At 42.2% G+C, this 20,820-nt stretch overlaps 1 protein-coding gene across 3 annotated transcripts in view; it reads left to right on the top strand.

Moving 5' to 3' along the window:
- The window catches only part of LOC132824275 (protein kinase C-binding protein NELL1-like), a 994,503-nt gene that overhangs the window by 117,002 nt on the left and 856,681 nt on the right, over positions 1–20,820 (top strand). For all 3 annotated transcript variants that reach the window (XM_060838612.1, XM_060838613.1, XM_060838611.1), the window contains exon 6: positions 4,865–4,937. In XM_060838612.1, coding sequence (XP_060694595.1) covers positions 4,865–4,937 — 73 coding nt within the window. The remainder of the gene's footprint in view (positions 1–4,864; positions 4,938–20,820) is intronic.

The raw sequence follows: 20,820 nt of genomic DNA, 5'->3' as shown, positions 1-20,820 counted from the left end.
ATTGACTTTTCCAGGATGCTGCCTGGCCTGCTGTGTTCTTCCAGCCTCCTGCCTGTTTATGGCGGCACGGTGGCACAGTGGTTAGCACTGCTGCCTCACAGCGCCTGTAGACCTGGGTTCAATTCCCGACTCAGGCGACTGACTGTGTGGAGTTTGCACGTTCTCCCCGTGTCTGCGTGGGTTTCCTCCGGGTGCTCCGGTTTCCTCCCACAGTCCAAAGATGTGCGGGTCAGGTGAATTGGCCAAGCTAAATTGCCCGTAGTGTTAGGTAAGGGGTAATGTAGGGGTATGGGTGGGTTGCGCTTCGGCGGGTCGGTGTGGACTTGTTGGGCCGAAGGGCCTGTTTCCACACTGTAAGTCTAGTATAGTCTAGTCTATGTTTGTATCATCGACAGCAGTTGGTGAGGTGCTCAAAGACTGGAAATTGGCTAATGTGGTGCCATTGTTTAAGAAAGGATGTAAAGAAAGGCCAGGGAGCTATAGACTGGTAATTCTGACATCAGTGGTGGTTAGGTAATTGGAGGGAATTCTGAGGGACAGCATTTCCATGCATTTGGAAAGGTAAGGACTAATTTGGGATAGCCAGCATGGCTTTGTATCCAAACCATTATGCCTCGCTAACTTGATTGAGTTTTTTGAAGAAGTGGCAAAGAAGATTGATTAAGGCAGAGACGTAGATGTTGTCTATATTGACTTCAGCAAAACATTTCACAAGGTTCCCCATGGTTGACTGGTTGGAAAGGTTAGATCACATGGGATCCGGGGGAGGTGCCAGTTGGATACAGAACTGGCTTGAAGGCAGGTGACAGAGGTTAATGACAGAGGATTGCTTTTCAGACTGTAGGCCTGGGACCAGCAGTATGCCGCAAGGAATGGTGCTGGATCCACTGCTTTTTGTCATTTATATTGACATCCAAATCATTTATATAAGAGGCATGATTAGATGTTTGCAGAAAATACTAAAATAGGTGGCATAGTGGAAAGTGAAAAAGATTATCTCAGAGTACAAAGATCTTGATCAGATGGGCCAATGGACCAAGGAATGGCTGGTGGAGTTTATTTTAGATAAATGTGAGGTGTTGCATTTTGGCCAGGCAAACCAAGGCAGGACTTATACAGTTAATGGTAGAGCCCTGGGCAGTGTTGCCCAACAAAGAGACCTTGGGGGGGATCCAAGATGGCGGCGACTCAGCAAGTCTGAGTTTACAGAGCTCTTCCCAAAACCTGGGTAAAGTGAGTTACTCACCCCCACCACACTTACCAAACCACCCAAAAAAATTTTCTAACCTTAATTAGCTGCTTACTATTATATTTAAGCAGTTTAATATTAAGTGGATAATGAGTAAACCAAAGGGATCCCGCAGCTCTCAGAAAACAAAGACCCCTCCCCCACCCTCCTCTCCTCCTCCGGCTGCAGCTGATGTAAAAACAGGCCTTGAAGAGATGATTGCCAGGCTGGAAACGACACTCGTCAATTTCATCGTAGAGTCCCGACAGTGCTGGAATGCATTCGAAGAAAAGTTACAAAAGCACAGCCAGGCTATTGAGGAATTACAGGGCCGAGTGGAGGGGGCGGAGCTAAAGGCCACGACCTCCGAGGCTGCAGCACAAACAGCTGCAGAACAGGCGCCAGCTCTGGAGCAGAGAGTCCGGGCCTTTGAAATCTACATGGATGACCTGGATAATAGAAATCGGAGAAAGAATATCCGTCTTCTGGGCCTCCCTGAACAAGAAGAGAAGGGACAGTTAGTAGTATTTCTGGAGCGATGGCTGCCCCAGCTTTTAAACCTGGGGGCTGAAACTGACCGGGTAAGGGTGGAGTGGGCCTACCGGGTCGCAGTACGCGGATCTGGCCCAAACCAGCGCCCACGCCCGGTCCTGTTCCGGCTGCAGAGTTATAGGGAGAGGCAGATACTCCTGGATGCCTCCAGAAATCTTGGAAAGGATCCTAAAGCTATGATTCATGAAGGATCCAAGATTATGTTATTTCAGGACTTCTCCCCGGCTTTGGCACGAAGGAGGAAGGCGTTTGATGAGGTGAAGAAATGTCTAAGGAACTTAAATATTCAATACACCTTACGCTACCCAGCGACGTTATGCTTTAACCACGAAGGATCTGAGTATAATTTTAGATCACCAGAAGAGGCTAAGGAACTTTTAGACTCGTTTAAATAAATCGTAAGAGACAATTTATGTTGGCTTGCCTCTTCCACACTCTGTGGGGAGAAATGGATACTTTACTCTACTTTACTTTTGCTTCTGGGAGCAGGGTTGTCTTCCCTTGCTATTTTATGTTATTATATTTAACTGTAATTTGTTGGAGTTGTAATTTTATAGTTATGTGTGTTTGTACGTGGCATTGATGCTCTCAGATATACTCAGGTATGGATGGGGAGGGGTGGGGGTGGGGCGTTCACTGTTAACTCTAGCTCGGTATTATATCTAAATCCTATTAAGGAGCGCCCGGGTCAAGGGTGGGACACTGTTTGGGAGAGGATATGGTGGACCTTTAGAAAGGAAGTAAGGCCCCCTGAGAATAAGGGGGAGGATCTCCATTCAAACATGTTTTTTTTTTGTTCTTATTGTTTGGAAATAGTTTCCTTTTTATTATACTGTTATGAGTGTATTAGAGAACATTTTCTCTTGTTTGAAGGATGTAAGTGACTCAACTATACACTCTGGATAATTGTGGATTAGATTAGTAGTTAACTGAGTTTCATTGTTTTTCTTTCTTCTTTAGTATCATTCCTTTGAATTTTGATGATTATATATTTAAGATCTATTTTTATATTAATGTTTGTGCTTGAAAGTTCTATTTATTTTTGTAAATCTGTCAAAATATTAAATTTCTAATAAAAATATCTTTAAAAAAAAAAGAGACCTTGGGCTGCGGGTGCATAGTTCCTTGAAAGTAGAGTTGCAGATCACCAGGGTGGTAAAGAAGCTATTTGGCACACTTGCCTTCATTGGTCAATGCATTGAATATAGGAGTTGACATGTCATGTTGCATCTGTACAAGGCATTGATGAGGCCATTTTTAGAATATTGCATCCAATATTGGTCACCTTTCCATAGGAAGGATATTGCTAAACTTGAGAAGGTACAGAGAAGATTTACAAGATGTTGCTGGGATTGGAGGGTTTGAGTAATAGGGAGAGGGTGAATAGACTTTTGTTTCGATTAGAATGGTGCTGGAAAAGCTCAGCAGGTCAGGCAGCATCCGAGGAGCAATCTTCCTGCTCCTCGGATGCTGCCTGACCTGCTGTGCTTTTCCAGCACCACTCTAATCTGAACTCTGGTTTCCAGAATCTGCAGTGTTCACCTTTGCCTACCTGAATAGACTTTTGTCCCCAGAGCTTCAGAGGCTGAGGGGTGGTAACCTTATAGAAGTTTATAAAATCATGAGGTGGATGGGTAGGGTGAATAACCAAGGTCTTTTTCCCAGAGTAGGGAGTTCAAAACGAGAGGGCATAGATTGAAGGTGAAAGAGGAAAGGTTTAAAAGGGACCTGAGGGGCAATATTTTCACACAGAGGTGGTGCGTGTATGGAATAAGATATGAGAGGAAGTATTGGTGCAATTACAACATTTAAAAGGCATCTGGATGGGTACATGAACAGAGAATTTAGAGGGATATGGGACTGGATTAATTTAGGATACCTAATACCCTCTGGTCACTTTGTTTTGTGAAGGGGGAAGCCACTTAGTCCTAAGATGAGGAGGGTGGTGAATCTTTGGAATTCTGAACCTCCCAGGGGCAGTGTTAAAAATAGACACTGACAGATTTCCATATACCAATGATAGGAGGTGGGGAATTGCATGAGAAAAAACATCAAAATGAATGATAGCCATGATTGCATTGAATGGGAGGGCAGGCTTGAGGGGCTGAATGGCCTACTGTATCTCTTAGGTTTGTGTGAGTGCATAGATCTGCAAGTTTTTTCGCAGTTTCCAAATAAAGCTAGATAGGTTGGGACTTTTTACACTGGAGCGTAGGAGGTTGAGAGGTGACCTTACAGAGGTTTACAAAATAATAGGGGTATAGATAAGGTAAATGGCAGGTGTTTGTTTTCCCTAGGTTGGGGGATTTCAAGATGGGAGGTCACAGTTATGTTCTTTCTGAAAGGACAAAGATTTAAAAAAGACATGAGGGGCCAATTGTTTTACACAGAAGTACTTAGTGTGTGGAATGAACTTCCAGAGCAAGTGATGGATGTGGGTATAGTTACAATACTTAAAAGACATTTGGATAAATACATGAACAAGAAATGTTTGGAGGGATATGGGCCAAGTGAAGGCAGGTGGGACTAGTTTAGCTTGGGATAATGATTGGCATGGACTGTTTGGACCGAAGGGTCTATTTCTGTGCTGTATGGCTCTATAATTAGTGACTCAATTATTAGGATTATTAACCTTTTCATTGTGCATTTCACACGATGGCTATGTTCTGATTCTGTTATGAGGGAACACATCACAGTGAACTGTGAACACCCACCTCAAACTTGATTGAAATTTGATTGGCATCTGACATGTGTTCTTATGGATTAATAACGAAAACTGTAACAACAAAAGTCTTACAACAAATGTGCTGGCAATAGCTTCTGACTTGAGAATTAAACAAAGGCTTTTTATGAGGTTGGAACCATTAATTACTGTTGTCCAACTTAACCAAACAGACTGCGGGTAACATTGCTCTCATACTGAGAACCTGAATGAATTCCTGGGAAAAATAAAATTGGCTGTTGAGAATTGTCTCAGCCATTTGAAAGTGACTCCAACCCCATGAATACTAATGTTCTCAATTTGAGTCTTGCTGTGACTTATGCTCATTCTCTCCTATTTTGTTTGTGCTTTTTTATAAATAGGGCATTTTGCAAGATGTCAAAATCATCTTGATGCCTAACGGATATATAATACAGTGCCCAAACCTTAATCGCAGTAAGTACCAAGTATATTTCTAATGTAATAATATTTGTCATACATGCATATTATCAAGTGAACGAACATTATGAAAATGTGAGTAAGGGCAGGAAAACAAATTTCAAGTTGGACATCAGAAGTTTTGTGTGTAATAAGAGTACATCTTTGAGTGGAAAATATATATTTTGAAAGATGTTAGTTGCAATTGTTTTCTGACTGAGGTTATGAACTGTCTCATGTTATGCAGAAATACCAACAGGTAGTGTTAAAGCACCACCTATGACCAAGATTATTGCATCCTGAATTGCTATGTAATATTTTTGTTCTTGAGCTTCAGTTGGTAGCATTTTGATTTCCCAATCAGAATGCTTTAGATTCAATGGCAAACTATGGACTTGAGCTTTCCCGCACTTTACTGCAATACTGATTGAGTGCTGCGTTGCAGAGTACACCTTTGTTCAAAAGTGAGGTCAAATCAAGAACCTGTTAGCCAGTTCGCGTGGGCATTAAAGGTTCAGGCTGTGGGTGCCATCTATGAGAGGTCAATACTTTCTGACCAGTGTTTATCCCTCACCTAATGCTTCTAATAACAGATGTACTAGTTATTTTATTCATGTGCTGTTTGTATGGATTTGGTTTGTTCAAGTTGGCTTTGTGACATGGGACATCCTGAGAAGGAGGAGTTTCTGTTTGACAATGGAACTAGGCTATTCAGCCTGTCAATCCTGCTCCATCATTTGAATCGATTGTGTCAGATCAAACACTACAGCCTTTTACCCGCATTATCCCCATAATCATTTATGCCATTCATGATCAAAATTCTATCAACCTTTCCTTCAAATGTACTCAAAGATTGAGCTTCCATAGATCCCAGAGGTAGAAAATCCCAAAGATTCACAATAAAAGAATTCCCCTTCTCTCGATTCTAAATGGCATCCCTGTTATTTTGAAATTGAGTTCCCTGCTTCTTGACTCTCTCTGACCAGGGGAAGCATCTCACCTGCATCTACCTTCTCTATCCTTTAAATATTTCATAGGTTTCAATGATGTTACTTTCATTCTTTGAAATTCTAGAGAATACAGGCTTTGGTTTGACCAATCTCTCTTCGTAGGATATTCCCCGCCATCCAGGAATAAGTCTGGTAAACCTTTGTTGCACTCCCTCTATGGCAATAACATCCTTCCTGTGATGTGGAGATCAAAACTGCAGACAATACTCCATGTAGAGTCTCACTGACCTCCTTTACAATTGAAGTAAGACTTCACTGCTGCTGGACTCCAATCCTCATGTGATAAAGGCTAACATTCCATTAGCCTTCCTAACAGTTTGCTGCACCAGGATGTTAGTCATCACTAACCTTTGAAAAGGATGCTCAGGTCCCTTTGTAACTCCACACTTTCCAATCTCTAACGAAGTCATATTGGACACAAAATGTTTCTCTCTCCAGAGATGCTACCAAACCCGCTGAGTTTCTTATGACTTTGTTTTGATTTCAGATCTGAAATATATAGTATTTTAATCTATTAAAAATACCACGTCGATCTTTCCGCCAAAATGAATAAAGGAACACTTAGTCCTTCTCTTCTTCTATTCTCGAGGCTGTTTATTTAACATTCCAATTTAGGAAAATATAGTTATTCCATCCACCTCCCTGAGCCATCTAATTGCCAGCTCTTGCAGTCGTGTGTAACACAAAGAACCTCAAGTTTCATGGTATCCAAAGGAGCAGAAGTAAGTTATTCAGCCCATCACCAGTGATCGTATCTCTAGGATCAGACATATGAGATGAGCTAGAAAGGTGTTGCAAGTATTTCTTGCATCTGTGTGATGTCTTTCACAGCCTCGGGATGACCCATAGCATTTACAGATATTTTATAACGTTGAAGACTTGAGACTGTGGTAATGAAGTAGATTAATCATTTTACAGTTTTATATTTTCATAGACATAAAAAGTATTCCAACTGAAAGGACTCGGAATTAAAAATAATTAAAGAGAATTTGTGAGTTGAACAGGATAGGAGAACTGAGGGATTATTTTCCTTCAGAAATAAGCCAATATATATAGAGAAAAAGGTTTTCCTTTTCACAGGAGGCTGCAGAGATTTTTTAGCAACAGAATGAGTTTATGATACAAAAGGAAAGAAAACCAAAGCCAAGTTACCCCAGTATAGATTAAAATACTGTCTATTTCAAATCTGAAATCTAAACAAAGTCTAAGAGATTCAGCAGGTTTGGCAACATCTCTGGAGAGAAAAACACTTTGTGTCCAATCTGACTTCTTTAAAACGATCTTCTAAAGAAACACCTTTAATCATCTCTGAAAACATGATATCAGCAAACTAAACAATGACTGACTGTGATGGGAATTTGACAGATTATAAGGAAAAAGTACAGAATTATTAAATTAAGTCTCAAAAGAGAAATTGAACTGGATGGTTCATTTTCAGCCAATTATATGACAGTCTGTGAAGCAGATTTTTCTAGTTCTCATTGAAGTGACTGCAGAAGTAAAGCAGAGTAAAGATTTTCACAAATGGGTGGACTTTTACTGCAGTCAGTTTAGTTTCCTTAAATCAAAGCCATTCTCACAATTTGTGTGAAGAACCTTAGAGTGGATTGTTGGAAATGAGCATGGTCTCAACCCTTGGTAATCCACACTTTGGCTCTGTACCAAAAGTGTATCCAAGAGTGGTCCTGAAATGATGTGGAGGTGCCGGTGTTGGACTGGGGTTGACAAAGCTAGAAGGCACATGACTCTAGGTTATAGTCCAACAGGTTTATTTGAAATCACAAGCTTTCAGAGTGCTGCCCCTCCAGGTAACTTCACTGACAAAGGAGCAGCACTCTGAAAACTTGTGATTTCAAATATGTCTGTTGGACTATAACCTGGTGTCACGTGACTTCTGAAATGATGTTATATCGTGTTGGCACATCAATGTTTAACTAACCCTATCTCTCTCACTCTCTGAGATCCATTTTAGCAGACCTGTGACAAATTTACATGTTGTTATGATTCCAACTGATGCTATTACTGGAGAGGTCAGAGCCCAGAATCGAACATTGCTGATCAATCATATTTATTGCTTATTAATCTGTTGGTTATGCACAAGGCTGCAGTTTCTTAAGAAGCAGAACTGAGGTTTACCAACCGAAAGAACAAAAAAAAACAAAACCAAGTTGCGTAAGTAGAGAGTACAGGATGAAAGGTCTTAAAATGTACAGCAAAACACAGTCTAATTCCTTTTCCTGACATCATCTGATACAGACACTCAAATTGGGAAGAAATGTACCACATTATTAAGTTGCTAACTTCCAAGTTTAACCGAACCTTCCCAGTACACTCCTGTGAGGTCTTCCAATGTAAAATCACTCAGGACTGAGAAATTTAGACTTTCTCACCTTTAAAAATCAACCAATTTCTGACCAACATTCATTTTTTGAAAGCTTTGCAGACTTTCATTCTGAGGCAACTATACTTCTCATGCACTGTTCTATACATGTTTCCAGGAGAGAAACTACGTTTGCAGACTCGGGTCAGGTCTCCCTTGACCTGCCCAAAAGCTTTCAATCCTTTTTTTTCAAATCTAAAATCGATTCAAGATTGTCTTGAATCAGAAGCAACTTAATGGTCTTCAAGGTTTACTCCACCTGTCATAAATCACCGCAGTAAAATCAATTTTTTATTAACACTCTTGGGTGTCCCTGTTCTGTCTCATGTACTAGATCAGGTCATTATTCCAGAGGGATTGTTGACCTAGTTTTTTTTTAACTTTTCAGGGAAGTGAGCAACTTCACATGCCACTTTTAAAAGCCAAACTCTAAAAATGGTATTTAAAAATATATAAACAAGGTACATTTAATCTTGAGGGGCAGCACAGTGGCTCAGTGGTCAGCGCTGCTGCCTCACAGTACCAGGGACATGCGCTTGATTCCAGCCTTGGGTGACTGTCTGTGTGGAATTTGCACACTCTTCCTGTCTCTGCATGGATTTCCGCTGGGTGCTCCAGTTTCCTCCCATAGTCCCAAAGATTTGCAGGTCAAGTGGATGGTAAATGCAGGGTTATGGGGATAGAGCACTCTTTGGAGAGTCAGTGTGGACTTGATGGCCCACATGGCCTGCTTCTGTACTAACAAGATTCTGTGAATTTTCATTAATTACACTGCCTGTTAATTGTACGCAGTGGCCGTGTAGTAGTATTCATAGAATCCCTGCAGTGTGGAAGCAGGCCATTCAGCCCAACCAGTTCACACCAACCCTCTGAAGAGCATCACACTTGGACCTATCCCTGTAACGCTGTATTTCCCAAAGCTAAGCCACCTGACCGGCACATCCCTGCACACTATTGCTAATCCACCTGCCTACACATCTTTGATTTATGGGAGGAAATCCACTCAGACATAGCAAGAATGTACAAACTCCACACAGACATCACCCGAGGGTGGGATTGAACCCAGGTCCTTGGTGCTGAGGGGCAGCAGTGTGAACCTCTGTGCTCCCCTAGCAGCAGCGTAATATCGCTGGACTGGTGATCCCAAACCCAAGTTAATGTCCTGAGGACCAAGATTCAAATCAAAACATTGCAGATGGGGAAATTTTAAATTCAATAAAAATCTGGAGTTATAAAAAGCTATATGAATGGTGATTGTGTAAGAACTATTGATTGTCTGAAAAATCCATCTGGTTCACTAATGTCAGAGCTTCGTGTCAAAAGGAAGAAGGAAGCTATATTCTATGTCCTTTAGGGAAGGAAGTCTGCTATTCTTACCTGGTCTGGCCTACATGTGACTCTTGCCCCACAGCAATGTGATTAACCCTCAACTGCAGTTCGGAATAGGCAATAAATGATGCCCACTATAATAAGTAATGCCTTAATCCTGTGAATGAATAATTAAAACAAAAAACTAGTTTGGATGAGACGGTGGCACAGCGATGGAGAAAGTGGCTAATAAGGCAAGTTTGTGATGATAACACAGCTCAAGAGGCACTCAGCCTCACCTCCATAAAACTCAGTGGAACTAACACATAACATATTTTGTCTAAGAATGAGTCCTAAGTATTTTGTGCTAGTCTGTGATCATTAAATGTGAGGAATGTGTGTTTTTTCACCCTCAGGATGATTGAACTAATTTAAATAATGCTAACAGCAGGCTTTCCTGTAATTTTCTTTAAAATAAGAGGGATTATTATTATCCCACACTTGCCCATAGTTAAAATTGTCCCACTTGATCAACTCCCACACATACTATTGCTTCCACAAAGAATAGACTCAGATGAGGAAAGGAAAATAAGAAGAGACTGCAACACTATCTAAGCCACTGTCTTTCATGGCACACCTACGGTTTCTTAGATGAGTTGATAGTTGGCTGGAGTAAATAAGTTTCTGCCGCAGCTGATTAAAGTAAGCTTTTTAATAGCCAAATTGCCTGAACGTTGGTTCTCAGGTGAAATTCAAGTTAGGAAAAAGACCAAAATATTGAACCAAATAATTGAAGTTAGAATGTTGAGAGAGTAGGCCTTTTCCACATTCAAGCTTGTTGTTTGTTATCTCGGCTGCTTGGCTGACTTGCAACTGGTTTTGCCAGCTCTTCTGAAGGACTTTGATAGAACTCAGAACTTGCAGTCTCAGCCAACAGCTTCTGCTGTTTTTTTTAAAAGAAGAGGCAGCCTGAGATTACAGCTTCCTCGATATGTGATCTTCACCAATTCAGTCGTTTTTCACAGTAAGGTAGATGATTCACTTGATTATGCCTCCTTTGTGATGGCATTCTTAACTTCAGCGTTTGAGACAACTAAGGTATATGAATGACCCATTCAATTTGAAATGACCCTTTTTCAAGATCTTTAATGAGAAAGCACAGTGTCAACATCACGCTGCATGGTTTTTGAATGTTTCAATTCTCAAAGGAAGACGAGTGATTGTCAAACAGCCAACATTCCTGCTAAAATATAAAAATAAGTTTGAAGTTCAAAGTGTTATGACTTTCCAAATAAGATCTCTGAGGGAACATGTTAAAAGCTTCATTCAAGAAGCAGGTTTCAGGTCGCTCATGCAGTGCTTGCAAAATTGGATGTGCCTGACCACACATTTTTTTTATTTCTGTCTATCTTCCCTACTCCGGTAATTGTCCAGCACTCAACCTACAGCACTGTAGTAATGGTGGTGATGTAGAGATATGTAGCCTGCTGACGCTGCTTAAACCTGAAATAGCTTTCACTCAAGCAAGCTCTCAGCCCTCAGCCTGACTGTGATGATTGATGTAGTTTCAATACTCCAGGCACAGTTGATGATTTTCCAATCACAGGAACATCATGGGAAGACTCAATGGGCCAAAAGGTCTCTTCTGTTCTGGTGATTCAGTGGTTCTTGCGCACTTCTATTAAGTCCACTCTCAATCTATGTTGTTCTCAGGAAAATAACCCCAGCCTATCCAATATTCGCTCAATAGCTTAGACCCTCCTGACCAGTTAGCTTCCTATAAGTTGCCTCTGCACCCTCTTTAGCGGTATTCACATTTACCCCATAATGTGGTGACCAGAACTGTACACCATTCCTCGAGTTGCGACCTCAAGAAGTGTTTTCACTGTTCCTGCATATCCTCCCTGCTTTTGTGTTCTATGTCTCTGCTACTAAACACAATATCCTAAAGGTCCTCTTAACTACCCTCCCTACTCCCTTCATGGATTTGTGAATGTTCACACCAAGGTCCCTCTATTCTTCAGTACTTTCCAGGGTGTTAACGATGATGGTGAGATCGCTTGCCTCATTAGCCGCCTGCAAGGGCAACACCTCAGATATTTTACAGTTGAAATCCATTTGCCACTGCTGTGCCCAGCTTACCATTTGTTGATATCCTCCTGCAATTGTTTTCCACTTCACTATTTGCCACCCTACACCTTTTTGTTTTCAATGAATTCTTAGATCATCTCCACATGTTGTCCAAATCACTGAAGTATACCAGAAAAGGCAAAGTCCCCAACATCACTGGAACCTCACTGGAAATATACTTCCTGTCACAGAACCATCCATCCGTCGTCACATCCTACTTCCTGCCTGCTGACCAATTTTGGATCCAATGAATCCCATGGGCTCTTTACCTTCTTGATCAGTCTGCCATGAAGGACCCACCCTTGCTAGAGTCCGTGTAAGCTACATCAAATGCATTGCCCTCATTAACACTCCTGGTTACCTCCTCAAAACATGCAATAAAATTCATTAAACATAATCTTCCTTTAACAAATCTGTGCTGTCTATTCCTGGTTACTTGGTGATTTGGAGGTGCCAGTGTTGGACTGGGGTGGACAAAGTTGCAAATCACACAACACCAAGTTATAGTCCAATAGGTTGATTTGGAAGCATGAGCTTTCGGAGCACCACTCCTTCATCAGGTGGTTGTGGACAATAAGATCATGATCACAGAATTTATAGCCAAAGGAGTCCAGTGTCATGAGATGGACTCCTTAATTGGTGGCACTCTAAAATACTGTCCCTCAGAATTCTTTATAATAATTTCCCCATGTGAGGCTAGATTGACCGGCCTGCTATTTCCTGGTCTCAACCTCCCTCCCTTTTTTTAAATAATGGGACAAAGAGTGCAGTCATACAGTCCTCTCTCACCTCACCTGTCGCCAGAGAAAGTTTGAAAATTGCTGCCTGGGTCCCTGGTATCTCCCGTCTTACCTCCCTCAACAGCCTAGGCTATATCTTAACTGAGCATGTGGTTTGATCCACCTTTGAAGCATTTGAACCCCTGGTACCATCCTTTCTATGAGAGATTCATAGAATCCCTATAGCGTGGAAGTGGACCATTTAAATTGATATCAACTCTCCAAAGAGCATTCCACCCAGATCTATCCGCCTTACCTTATCTCATGGTGAATCCACCTAGCCTGCATTCCTGGGCAATTTGCCATGACCAATCCACACATCTTTGGAATGCAGGAGGTAACTGGAGCACCTGAAGGGAAACCCAAGCAGACACGGGGAGAATGTGCAAACTGCACACAAGTAGTCAGCCGAGGCTGGAAGCAAACTTCCCAAACACTCCACCACTGCTCAGCCCCTTTTTTCTCATATTTCACAATCCTCCATTTGAGAGGACAATTAGGATTTCACCACATTGTTGTAGGCATGGAGTTACATGTACACCAGACCAGTAAAGGACAGTAGATTCCCTTCTCTAAAGGACAGTAGTGTGGTTCAGATAGGTTTTTATAACAATATGATAGTTAGGGGTGGCATAGTGGCTCAGTGGTTAGCACTGCTGCCTCACAGCACTAGGGTCTCAGGTTCGATTCCAGCCTCAGGCGACTATCTGTGTGGAGTTTGCACATTCTCCCTGTGTTTGTGTGGGTTTCCTCCGGGTGCTCCAGTTTCCTCCCACAGTCCAAAGATGTGCAAGTCAGGTGAATTGGCCATGCTAAATTGTGCATAGTGTTAGGAGCATTAGTCAGAGGGGAAATAGGCCTGGGTGGGTTACACTTCGGAGGGTTGGTGTGGACTGGTTAGGCCGAAAGGCCTGTTTCCACACTGTAGGAATCTAATCTAAATTTAATGCTTCATATTCCAAATGTATTGATTGAATTTACATTCTGTCTGTTACAGTATTAAGATCTGAACCCACATCCCAGCACGTGAGACATTATCTGTATGCCACTGTATTCCCCTCCTTCATTTGAATTTCATATTTACCAACTGAAGCCAATTTCAGATTGAATTATCAATTATTCCTTATTACCTATTCTTATTTATTCATCTTTGGTCCACTGGCAAATAACAAAGACACATGAGCTCTGCTGAGTGTCAATAGGAACAAATTCTACTGTGAGGTAGTTAAATATTTAACCTTGCATAATGGTTACAGTTTGTTTCTGCGTTTTCACTGGGACATCAGGCTCTCTCCCTCTCTCTCAATTCTAAGCCTGGGCTGAAACTGAGCAAGGTGGCTCTCACTTTCTTTCAAAATGTGCTTGGCATAAAGCAATTTTAAAATCGGCATCCCCCAAACTCAAGAGCTGTCAATAAAACATGGATTCAAACAAGGCTGACAGGATGCTTGTGTTTGAATTTAATACCTTGCTCTTTCCCTGGATAGCTGGCATAGATAGAACATCTGCTGTGTATCAAAGCAAATTAGGCCATTTTCTGTGAGAGTCCGTATTGTTCACTCTGAATCGCTACAGAACCAAAGTCAACTTCTCCTGAAGGAGGAGACTATCCTCTCCATCGATTTTCTTCTTTGTGCTACCTCTTCAGAGTAATCCAGTAACTCCGAGTCCTCCATATTGCTGCAAGCTTTACACCTATGTGACTGTGGATGTTTTTAAACACTAATGTGCATTTATACAGTTCCCTCTATAAGATGTAGGAGCAGAAATTAGGCCATTCAGCTCATCGATGTGCTCTTCCATTCAATCATGGCTGATAGGTTTCTCAACTCCATTTTCCCACTTTCTCGTTGTAACCTTTGATCTTCTTGGCAATCAAGAACTTATCTATCTCTGTTTTAAATATACTCCGTGACCTGGCCTCCATAGCCTTCTGTGGCAATGAATCTGACAGATTCACCAATCTCTGGCTGAAGAAGTTTCTCCTTACCTCCATTCTAAAGGGTCTTCTGTTTACTCTAAGGCTGTGCCCTTGGGTCCTCACCTCTCCTAACAATGTAATATAATGATATAGTAAAATACCCTGAGACAAATTACATGTGCATTCTCAAGCAAAATTTGATCTCAAGCCATATATTGAGATAGAGGTTTAAAGCTGAAAATGTGTTGCTGGAAAAGCGCAGCAGGTCAGGCAGCATCCAAGGAGCAGGAGAATCAACGTTTCGGGCATGAGCCCAGGACATTTCCTGAAGAAGGGCTCATGCCCGAAATGTTGATTCTCCTGCTCCTTGGATGCTGCCTGACCTGCTGCGCTTTTCCAGCAACACATTTTCAGCTCTGATCTCCAGCATCTGCAGTCCTCACTTTCTCATAGAGGTTTCAGACTGAAATCTTGCCCAGAGATCATTGGTCTTATTGAAATGAATCCAATTGATTTTACAAGTGGCCTTCTCTTCCGCAGGTGAATACTTTGACCAGCACTTCCCTTTGCATACATATGAATCAGATCATAAATGTTAAGGTCGGATTTAACTGGTTGGTCTCGAATGAAGTAAAGAGAGTCTCTTTGAGTGTAACCCTTAGCATGTAAACATTTCAGTGAGGAGCAGGACTAAGTAATTTGGTCCTTCAAGTGTTTTGCCAGTCGATAATAAGATCATGGCTGATCTGTGGGCAGTTCAAAACTAGGGGGCATATTTTTAAGATGAAAGGGGTAAGATTTTAAAAGGACATGAGGGGCGCCTTTTCTATGCAAAGTGGTTCATGTGTGGACTGAACTTCCAGAGGAAGTAATGAGTGCAGGTACATTTACAATGTTTAAAAGACTTTTGGATAAGTTTATGAATAAAAAAGGTTTGGAAGGATATGGGCCAAGCACAGGTAGCTGGGATTAGTTTAATTTGGGAATATTTTCAGCATGGATTGTCTGGACTGAAGGGTCTGTTTCTGTGCTGCATAACTCTATGACTCTATGTTTGTATTCCAAATTCACATTCCCATTTATCCCCTTCTGGCACGATTAACAGTATAGGTCAAATCATGATAAAGTTTACATTTCTAGCTCATCACTCATGTAATAAATCATATTTTGTTCATTGGATTGTGGGTATGCCTTTAAGACTATAAGATATCAGGCCATTTGCCTCATCAATTATGGTTTGTCATCAGATCAGGGCTGATATGTTTCTCATCCCATTTTTCTGCCTTTACCCTGTAACCTTTGATCCTCTTACTAATCAACAACTTATCTACCACTGTCTTGAAATAATCCAATGACAGATTCACCATTCCTCTGGCAGAATAAATTCTTTCTCATTTCAGTTCTAAGGATCATCCCTTCACTCTGAGGCTGTGTCCTTGGGTCCTGATCTATCCTGCTAGTGGAAACATCTTCTCCACATCCATGCTATCCAGGCCTCTCAGTATTCTGTAAGTTTAAATGGGAATGCCCCTCATGATTGTAATCTCCATCGATACTGACCCGAAGTCCTCAACCACTCCTCTTATGACAAGTCCTTCATTTTTGGGATCATTTTTGTCAATTTTCTCTGGATCTACTCCAAAGCCAGCAAATTCTTCCTTAGATGCAGGATCCTAAACTGCTCACTGTGTTCCAAATGCAATCTGACCACAGCATTATACATCTCCAGCGGTAGATATCTATTCTTTTATTCTAGCCCTCTTGAAATGAATGCAAATGTTGCATTTGCCTCCCTAACTGCCAACTGAACCTGCATGTTAACCTTCAGAGTATCCTGAATGAGGATTCCCAAGTCTCTTTGATCTTCAGATTTCTGAAGTCTTTCCCCAGTTAGAAATTAATCTATACCTCAATTGTTCTTACCAAAATACACAACCTCACATTTTCCCACACTGTGTTCGATCTGCCACTTCTTTTCCCAATCTCCCAGCCTTTCTAAGACCTCCTGTAGCTTCCCCGAACAAAAAAAACAAAAAAAACACCAAAAGAGAAGTACAGCACGGCACCAGGCCCTTCGACTCTCCAAGCCTGGGCTGATCATCAAGCCTAAATAAACTAAAAAACAAACCTTCTGCCCTTATTCAGACCGTGTCCCTCTATTCCCTCCCTGTTCATGTAACCATCCAGATGCCTCTTAAATGTTGCCAATGTGCCTGTTTCTACCACCTCTTCAGACAGGGCATTCCAGACTCCTATCACTCTCTGTGTGAAAACCTTCCCTCACATATCTCCCTTAAACCTTCCCTCTCTTACTTTAACCCTATGCTCCCTTGTAATTGAAACTTCAACCCTCAGAAAGAAGCCTCTGACTATCCACCCTACCTATGCCTGCTTCTTCAACACTAACTGTCTTTCCACTGGCAACAATCTCCTCAATTTCTTCATCCAGATTATTGATGTATCATGTAAATAGTTGTGCTCCCAACACTGACCCCTGCAGAACTCAACTAGGCAGCATCTATTATTCTGATAAAGACCCCTTTTACCCTCACTTTCTGCCTTCTGCCAGTCAGTCAATCCTCTATCCATGCCAACACCTTACCTTATTTAGCTGTCTCCTGTGTGACAACTTGTCAAAGGCCTTCTGGAAATCCAAATTGATCACATCCATTGGCACTTCTTTGTCTAACTGGCTCGTTACCTCCTCAAAAAGCTCCATCTAGGTCAGCATTTCTTGCCCATTTACCCAGGAGGAGTTGTGTCTGGGTTAATCCTGTCACGTTTCATACGTCTCATTTTCATTCGCCGGGAAGATGATTAGGTGAGGCACAGAGGGAATGGATATTTCCCATTTTTAGCTTTTAAATTGGCTGGTTACTGTTAGGTTCTTTGCAAGAGCAGGTAAAAGGGCAGTGTATCTTCCATCAAACCCTCAGGAGGTACCTGCCAGATGATTCCGTGTCCAGGAATCTAATTAGGAGCAGCTTCAGTCTGAAGGTGCTGATAGCACATTGGTTTAATTTTGAGGTATTTAATTTAAGTTGTGTTAGCCTTCAAATGAAGAATTTTTTGAAGTTCTTTTCTGTTCCTTTTTTATTGTTTTCGTTAAAACAGCTTGGATAGCAAAACCAGTTTTCAAAGTGTGGCTTGATATATATGAGCTGTCTACTCTACTTAAGCTCAAACTACTGCCTTAAAGTAATGGAAGCAAAGTCTGACTTTACAATCTTTGTATCATTTTGGGAAAAGCAAGAAGTGTGCCTTGAGATACCATGGAGGCAGAATGACACTCCGATTATGTCTTCATCTGTGTAGTCAGTTTCTGTTGCTATCGTAGCGCTTATTTTTGACGAGTTGAGAAGAATGATGAGGCGGGGGGGGGGGGGGGGGGACTTTCACACAAAACTATGAAATTCTACATAAACATAGATAGGATGTTCCTGAAGACTGAAATCCAGAATCAGGGCTCAGAGGTTAAGGATTTGGGAGGAGAGGACAAGAAGAAATTTCTTCACCCAGAGAGTGGGGAGCCTTTGGAATTCTCTGCCACAGAAAGCAGTTGAAACCAAAACAACTGAGTGTTTTCAGGAAAGAGTTAGGCATAGTTCGTAGGACTAAAAGGATCAAAGGGTATGGAGGAATAAGTGGAACCAGGGGGCTGAGTTCTTCCATTTTTAAATTTCTTTGCTTTCCCACTGGATCTCTGGAAGAGCCTCAGTCACATTGCTCCCTCAATTAAATGCAGAAAACCCCTTTCCCCAGCCCAGCCTCAGATGATTAGTAATTAGTTAACTCTCCACTGGATGAGGTTGATTGGCTGCTCAACTTCAACATTGTGTCAGTGCTTCGCTTCATAAGTGTGCTGCCCGCTGTGAAGAGTTTTGGGGGGGTGGTGGTTTTGGTAGTATTATTGTCAAACTCAGCTAATGTTCAAATTTCACCATGGCAGCTAGTGGAATTTGAATTCATTAAAAAAAAATCTAGAGTTAAGAATCTACTGATGACCATGAAACCATTGTCAGGAAATAAAATCAATCAGGTTCACTAATGTCCTTCAGGAAAGGAAATTTTTTTTTTAGATTAGATTAGACTAGACTAGACTTACAGTGTGGAAACAGGCCCTTCGGCCCAACAAGTCCACACCGACCCGCCGAAGCGCAACCCACCCATACCCCTACATTTACCCCTTACCTAACACTACGGGCAATTTAGCTTGGCCAATTCACCTGACCCGCACATCTTTGGACTGTGGGAGGAAACCGGAGCACCCGGAGGAAACCCACGCAGACACGGGGAGAACGTGCAAACTCCACACAGTCAGTCGCCTGAGTCGGGAATTGAACCCGGGTCTACAGGCGCTGTGAGGCAGCAGTGCTAACCACTGTGCCACCGTGCCGCCCACTGGTAATCTGGTATCCTTGCCTGGTCTGGCCCACATGTGACTCCAGACCCACAGCAATGGGGTTGACTCTTAATGACTACACAGTCTCAAAAGAGAAATGAAACTGGACAGACCAACTGTATCAACCCAGGCACCGAAAAAGACAACAGCAGAAACAGCCATATCGACCCTGCAAAGTCCTTCTTATCAAAATTGGGAGAGCTGTCTCACATAGTAGTCAAGGGCCAGCCTGATATAGTCATATTCATGGAATAATACTGAAGATTCAATGTCCCAGACACCACCATCACCATCCCTGGATATGTTCTGTCCAACTCTCTAAGGAGGGAGTTTCCCTGGGAGTTCTCAAAATTGCATTGATACACCACAAGGTCTTGTGGCTTCAAGGTAAACGTAGTCAAGGAAACTTCCTGCTAATTACCACATATCATCTTCCCTCGGCTGAGGCATCAGTGCTCCTCCAAGACTTACAGGAAGTATTGACGGTGACAAGGATGCAAAGTATACTCTGGGTGGGGGATTTCAAAGACCACCACCAACACTGACTCAGCAACAGTAATCCAGATCAAGCTGTTTGGGTCTGAAAGGGCATAGCTGCTAGATTGGGTCTGCAGCAGGTAGTGAGGGAACCAACAAGAGGGGAAAACATACTTGACCTCATCCTTCCCAATTTGCAGGTTGTAGATGCAACTGTCCATGACAGTATCAGCAACAGTGACCACAACTCAGTTCCTTATGGAGACAAAGTCCTACCTTCACATTGAGAACACTGCCCATCGTGTTGTGAGGCATTATCACTGAAAAAAGACAATGTTGTTTAGGAGAATACTGAGATACAGACTACTTGACCAAACAGGACTGAGGTTCACAAGGAGGAGGAATTAGCAATTCTGGAAGTGTGAAAGTAGATTCGTCCCCTGGGCTGGATGGGAATTATCCTTGGATTCTCTGGGAAGCCAGGGAGGAGATTGCAAACCCTTTGGCTTTGATCTTTATATCATCATTGTCTACAGGAATAGTGCCAGAAGACTGGAAGATAGCAAATGTTGTTCCCTTGTTCAAGAAGGGGAGTAGAGACAAACACTGGAAATTATAGACCTGTGAGCTTTACTTCGGTTGTAGGTTGGAGAAGATTATAAATGGGCGGCACAGTGGCACAGTGGCTAGCACTGCTGCCTCACAGTGCCAGAGACCCGGGATGAATTCCCAGCTCGGGCGACTGACTGTGTGGAGTTTGCACATTCTCCCCGTGTCTGCGAGGGTTTCCACCGGGTACCCAGTTTCCTCCCACAGTCCAAAAATGCGCAGGTTAGGTGAATTGGCCAGGCTAAATTGCCCGTTGTGTTAAGTGAAGGGGTAAATGTAGGGGAATGGGTCTGGGTGGGTTGTGCTTCGGCAGGTCGGTGTGGACTTGTTGGGCCGAAGGGCCTGTTTCCACACTAAATAATCTAATCTAATAAGGGATAGGATTTATAATCATATGGAGAGAAATAAATTGATTAGGGATAGCCAACCTGGTTTTGTAAAGGGTAGGTCATGCCTCACAGACATTATTGAGTTTTTGAGATGCTAACCAAACAGGTGGATGAGGAAAAAGCAGTTGATGTTGTGTATATGGTTTCTGGTAAGGCGTTTGATAAGTTTACCCATGGTAGGCTATTACTCAAAATGCGGAGGCGTGGGATTGAGAGTGGTTTAGTGGTTTGGATCAGAAATTGGCTAGCTGAAAGAAGACAGAGGGTGGTGGTTGATGGGAAATGTTCATCCTGGAGTTCAGTTACCACTGCTGTTTATCATTTTAATTGTGCATTTTAACAACCTGGATGAAGGCTTAGAAGGATGGGTTATTAAATTTGCAGATGACACTAAGGTTGGTGGAGTTGTGGATAGTGCAGAAGGAAGTTGCAGGTTACAGAGGGACATACATAAGCTGCAGAGTTGGGCTGAGAGGTGGCAAATGGAGTTTAATGC

The sequence above is a fragment of the Hemiscyllium ocellatum genome, chromosome 18, assembly GCF_020745735.1.
Source record: "Hemiscyllium ocellatum isolate sHemOce1 chromosome 18, sHemOce1.pat.X.cur, whole genome shotgun sequence".
Classification (NCBI taxonomy): Eukaryota; Metazoa; Chordata; class Chondrichthyes; order Orectolobiformes; family Hemiscylliidae; genus Hemiscyllium; species Hemiscyllium ocellatum.
This window is presented reverse-complemented; position numbering and strand designations above follow the sequence as displayed.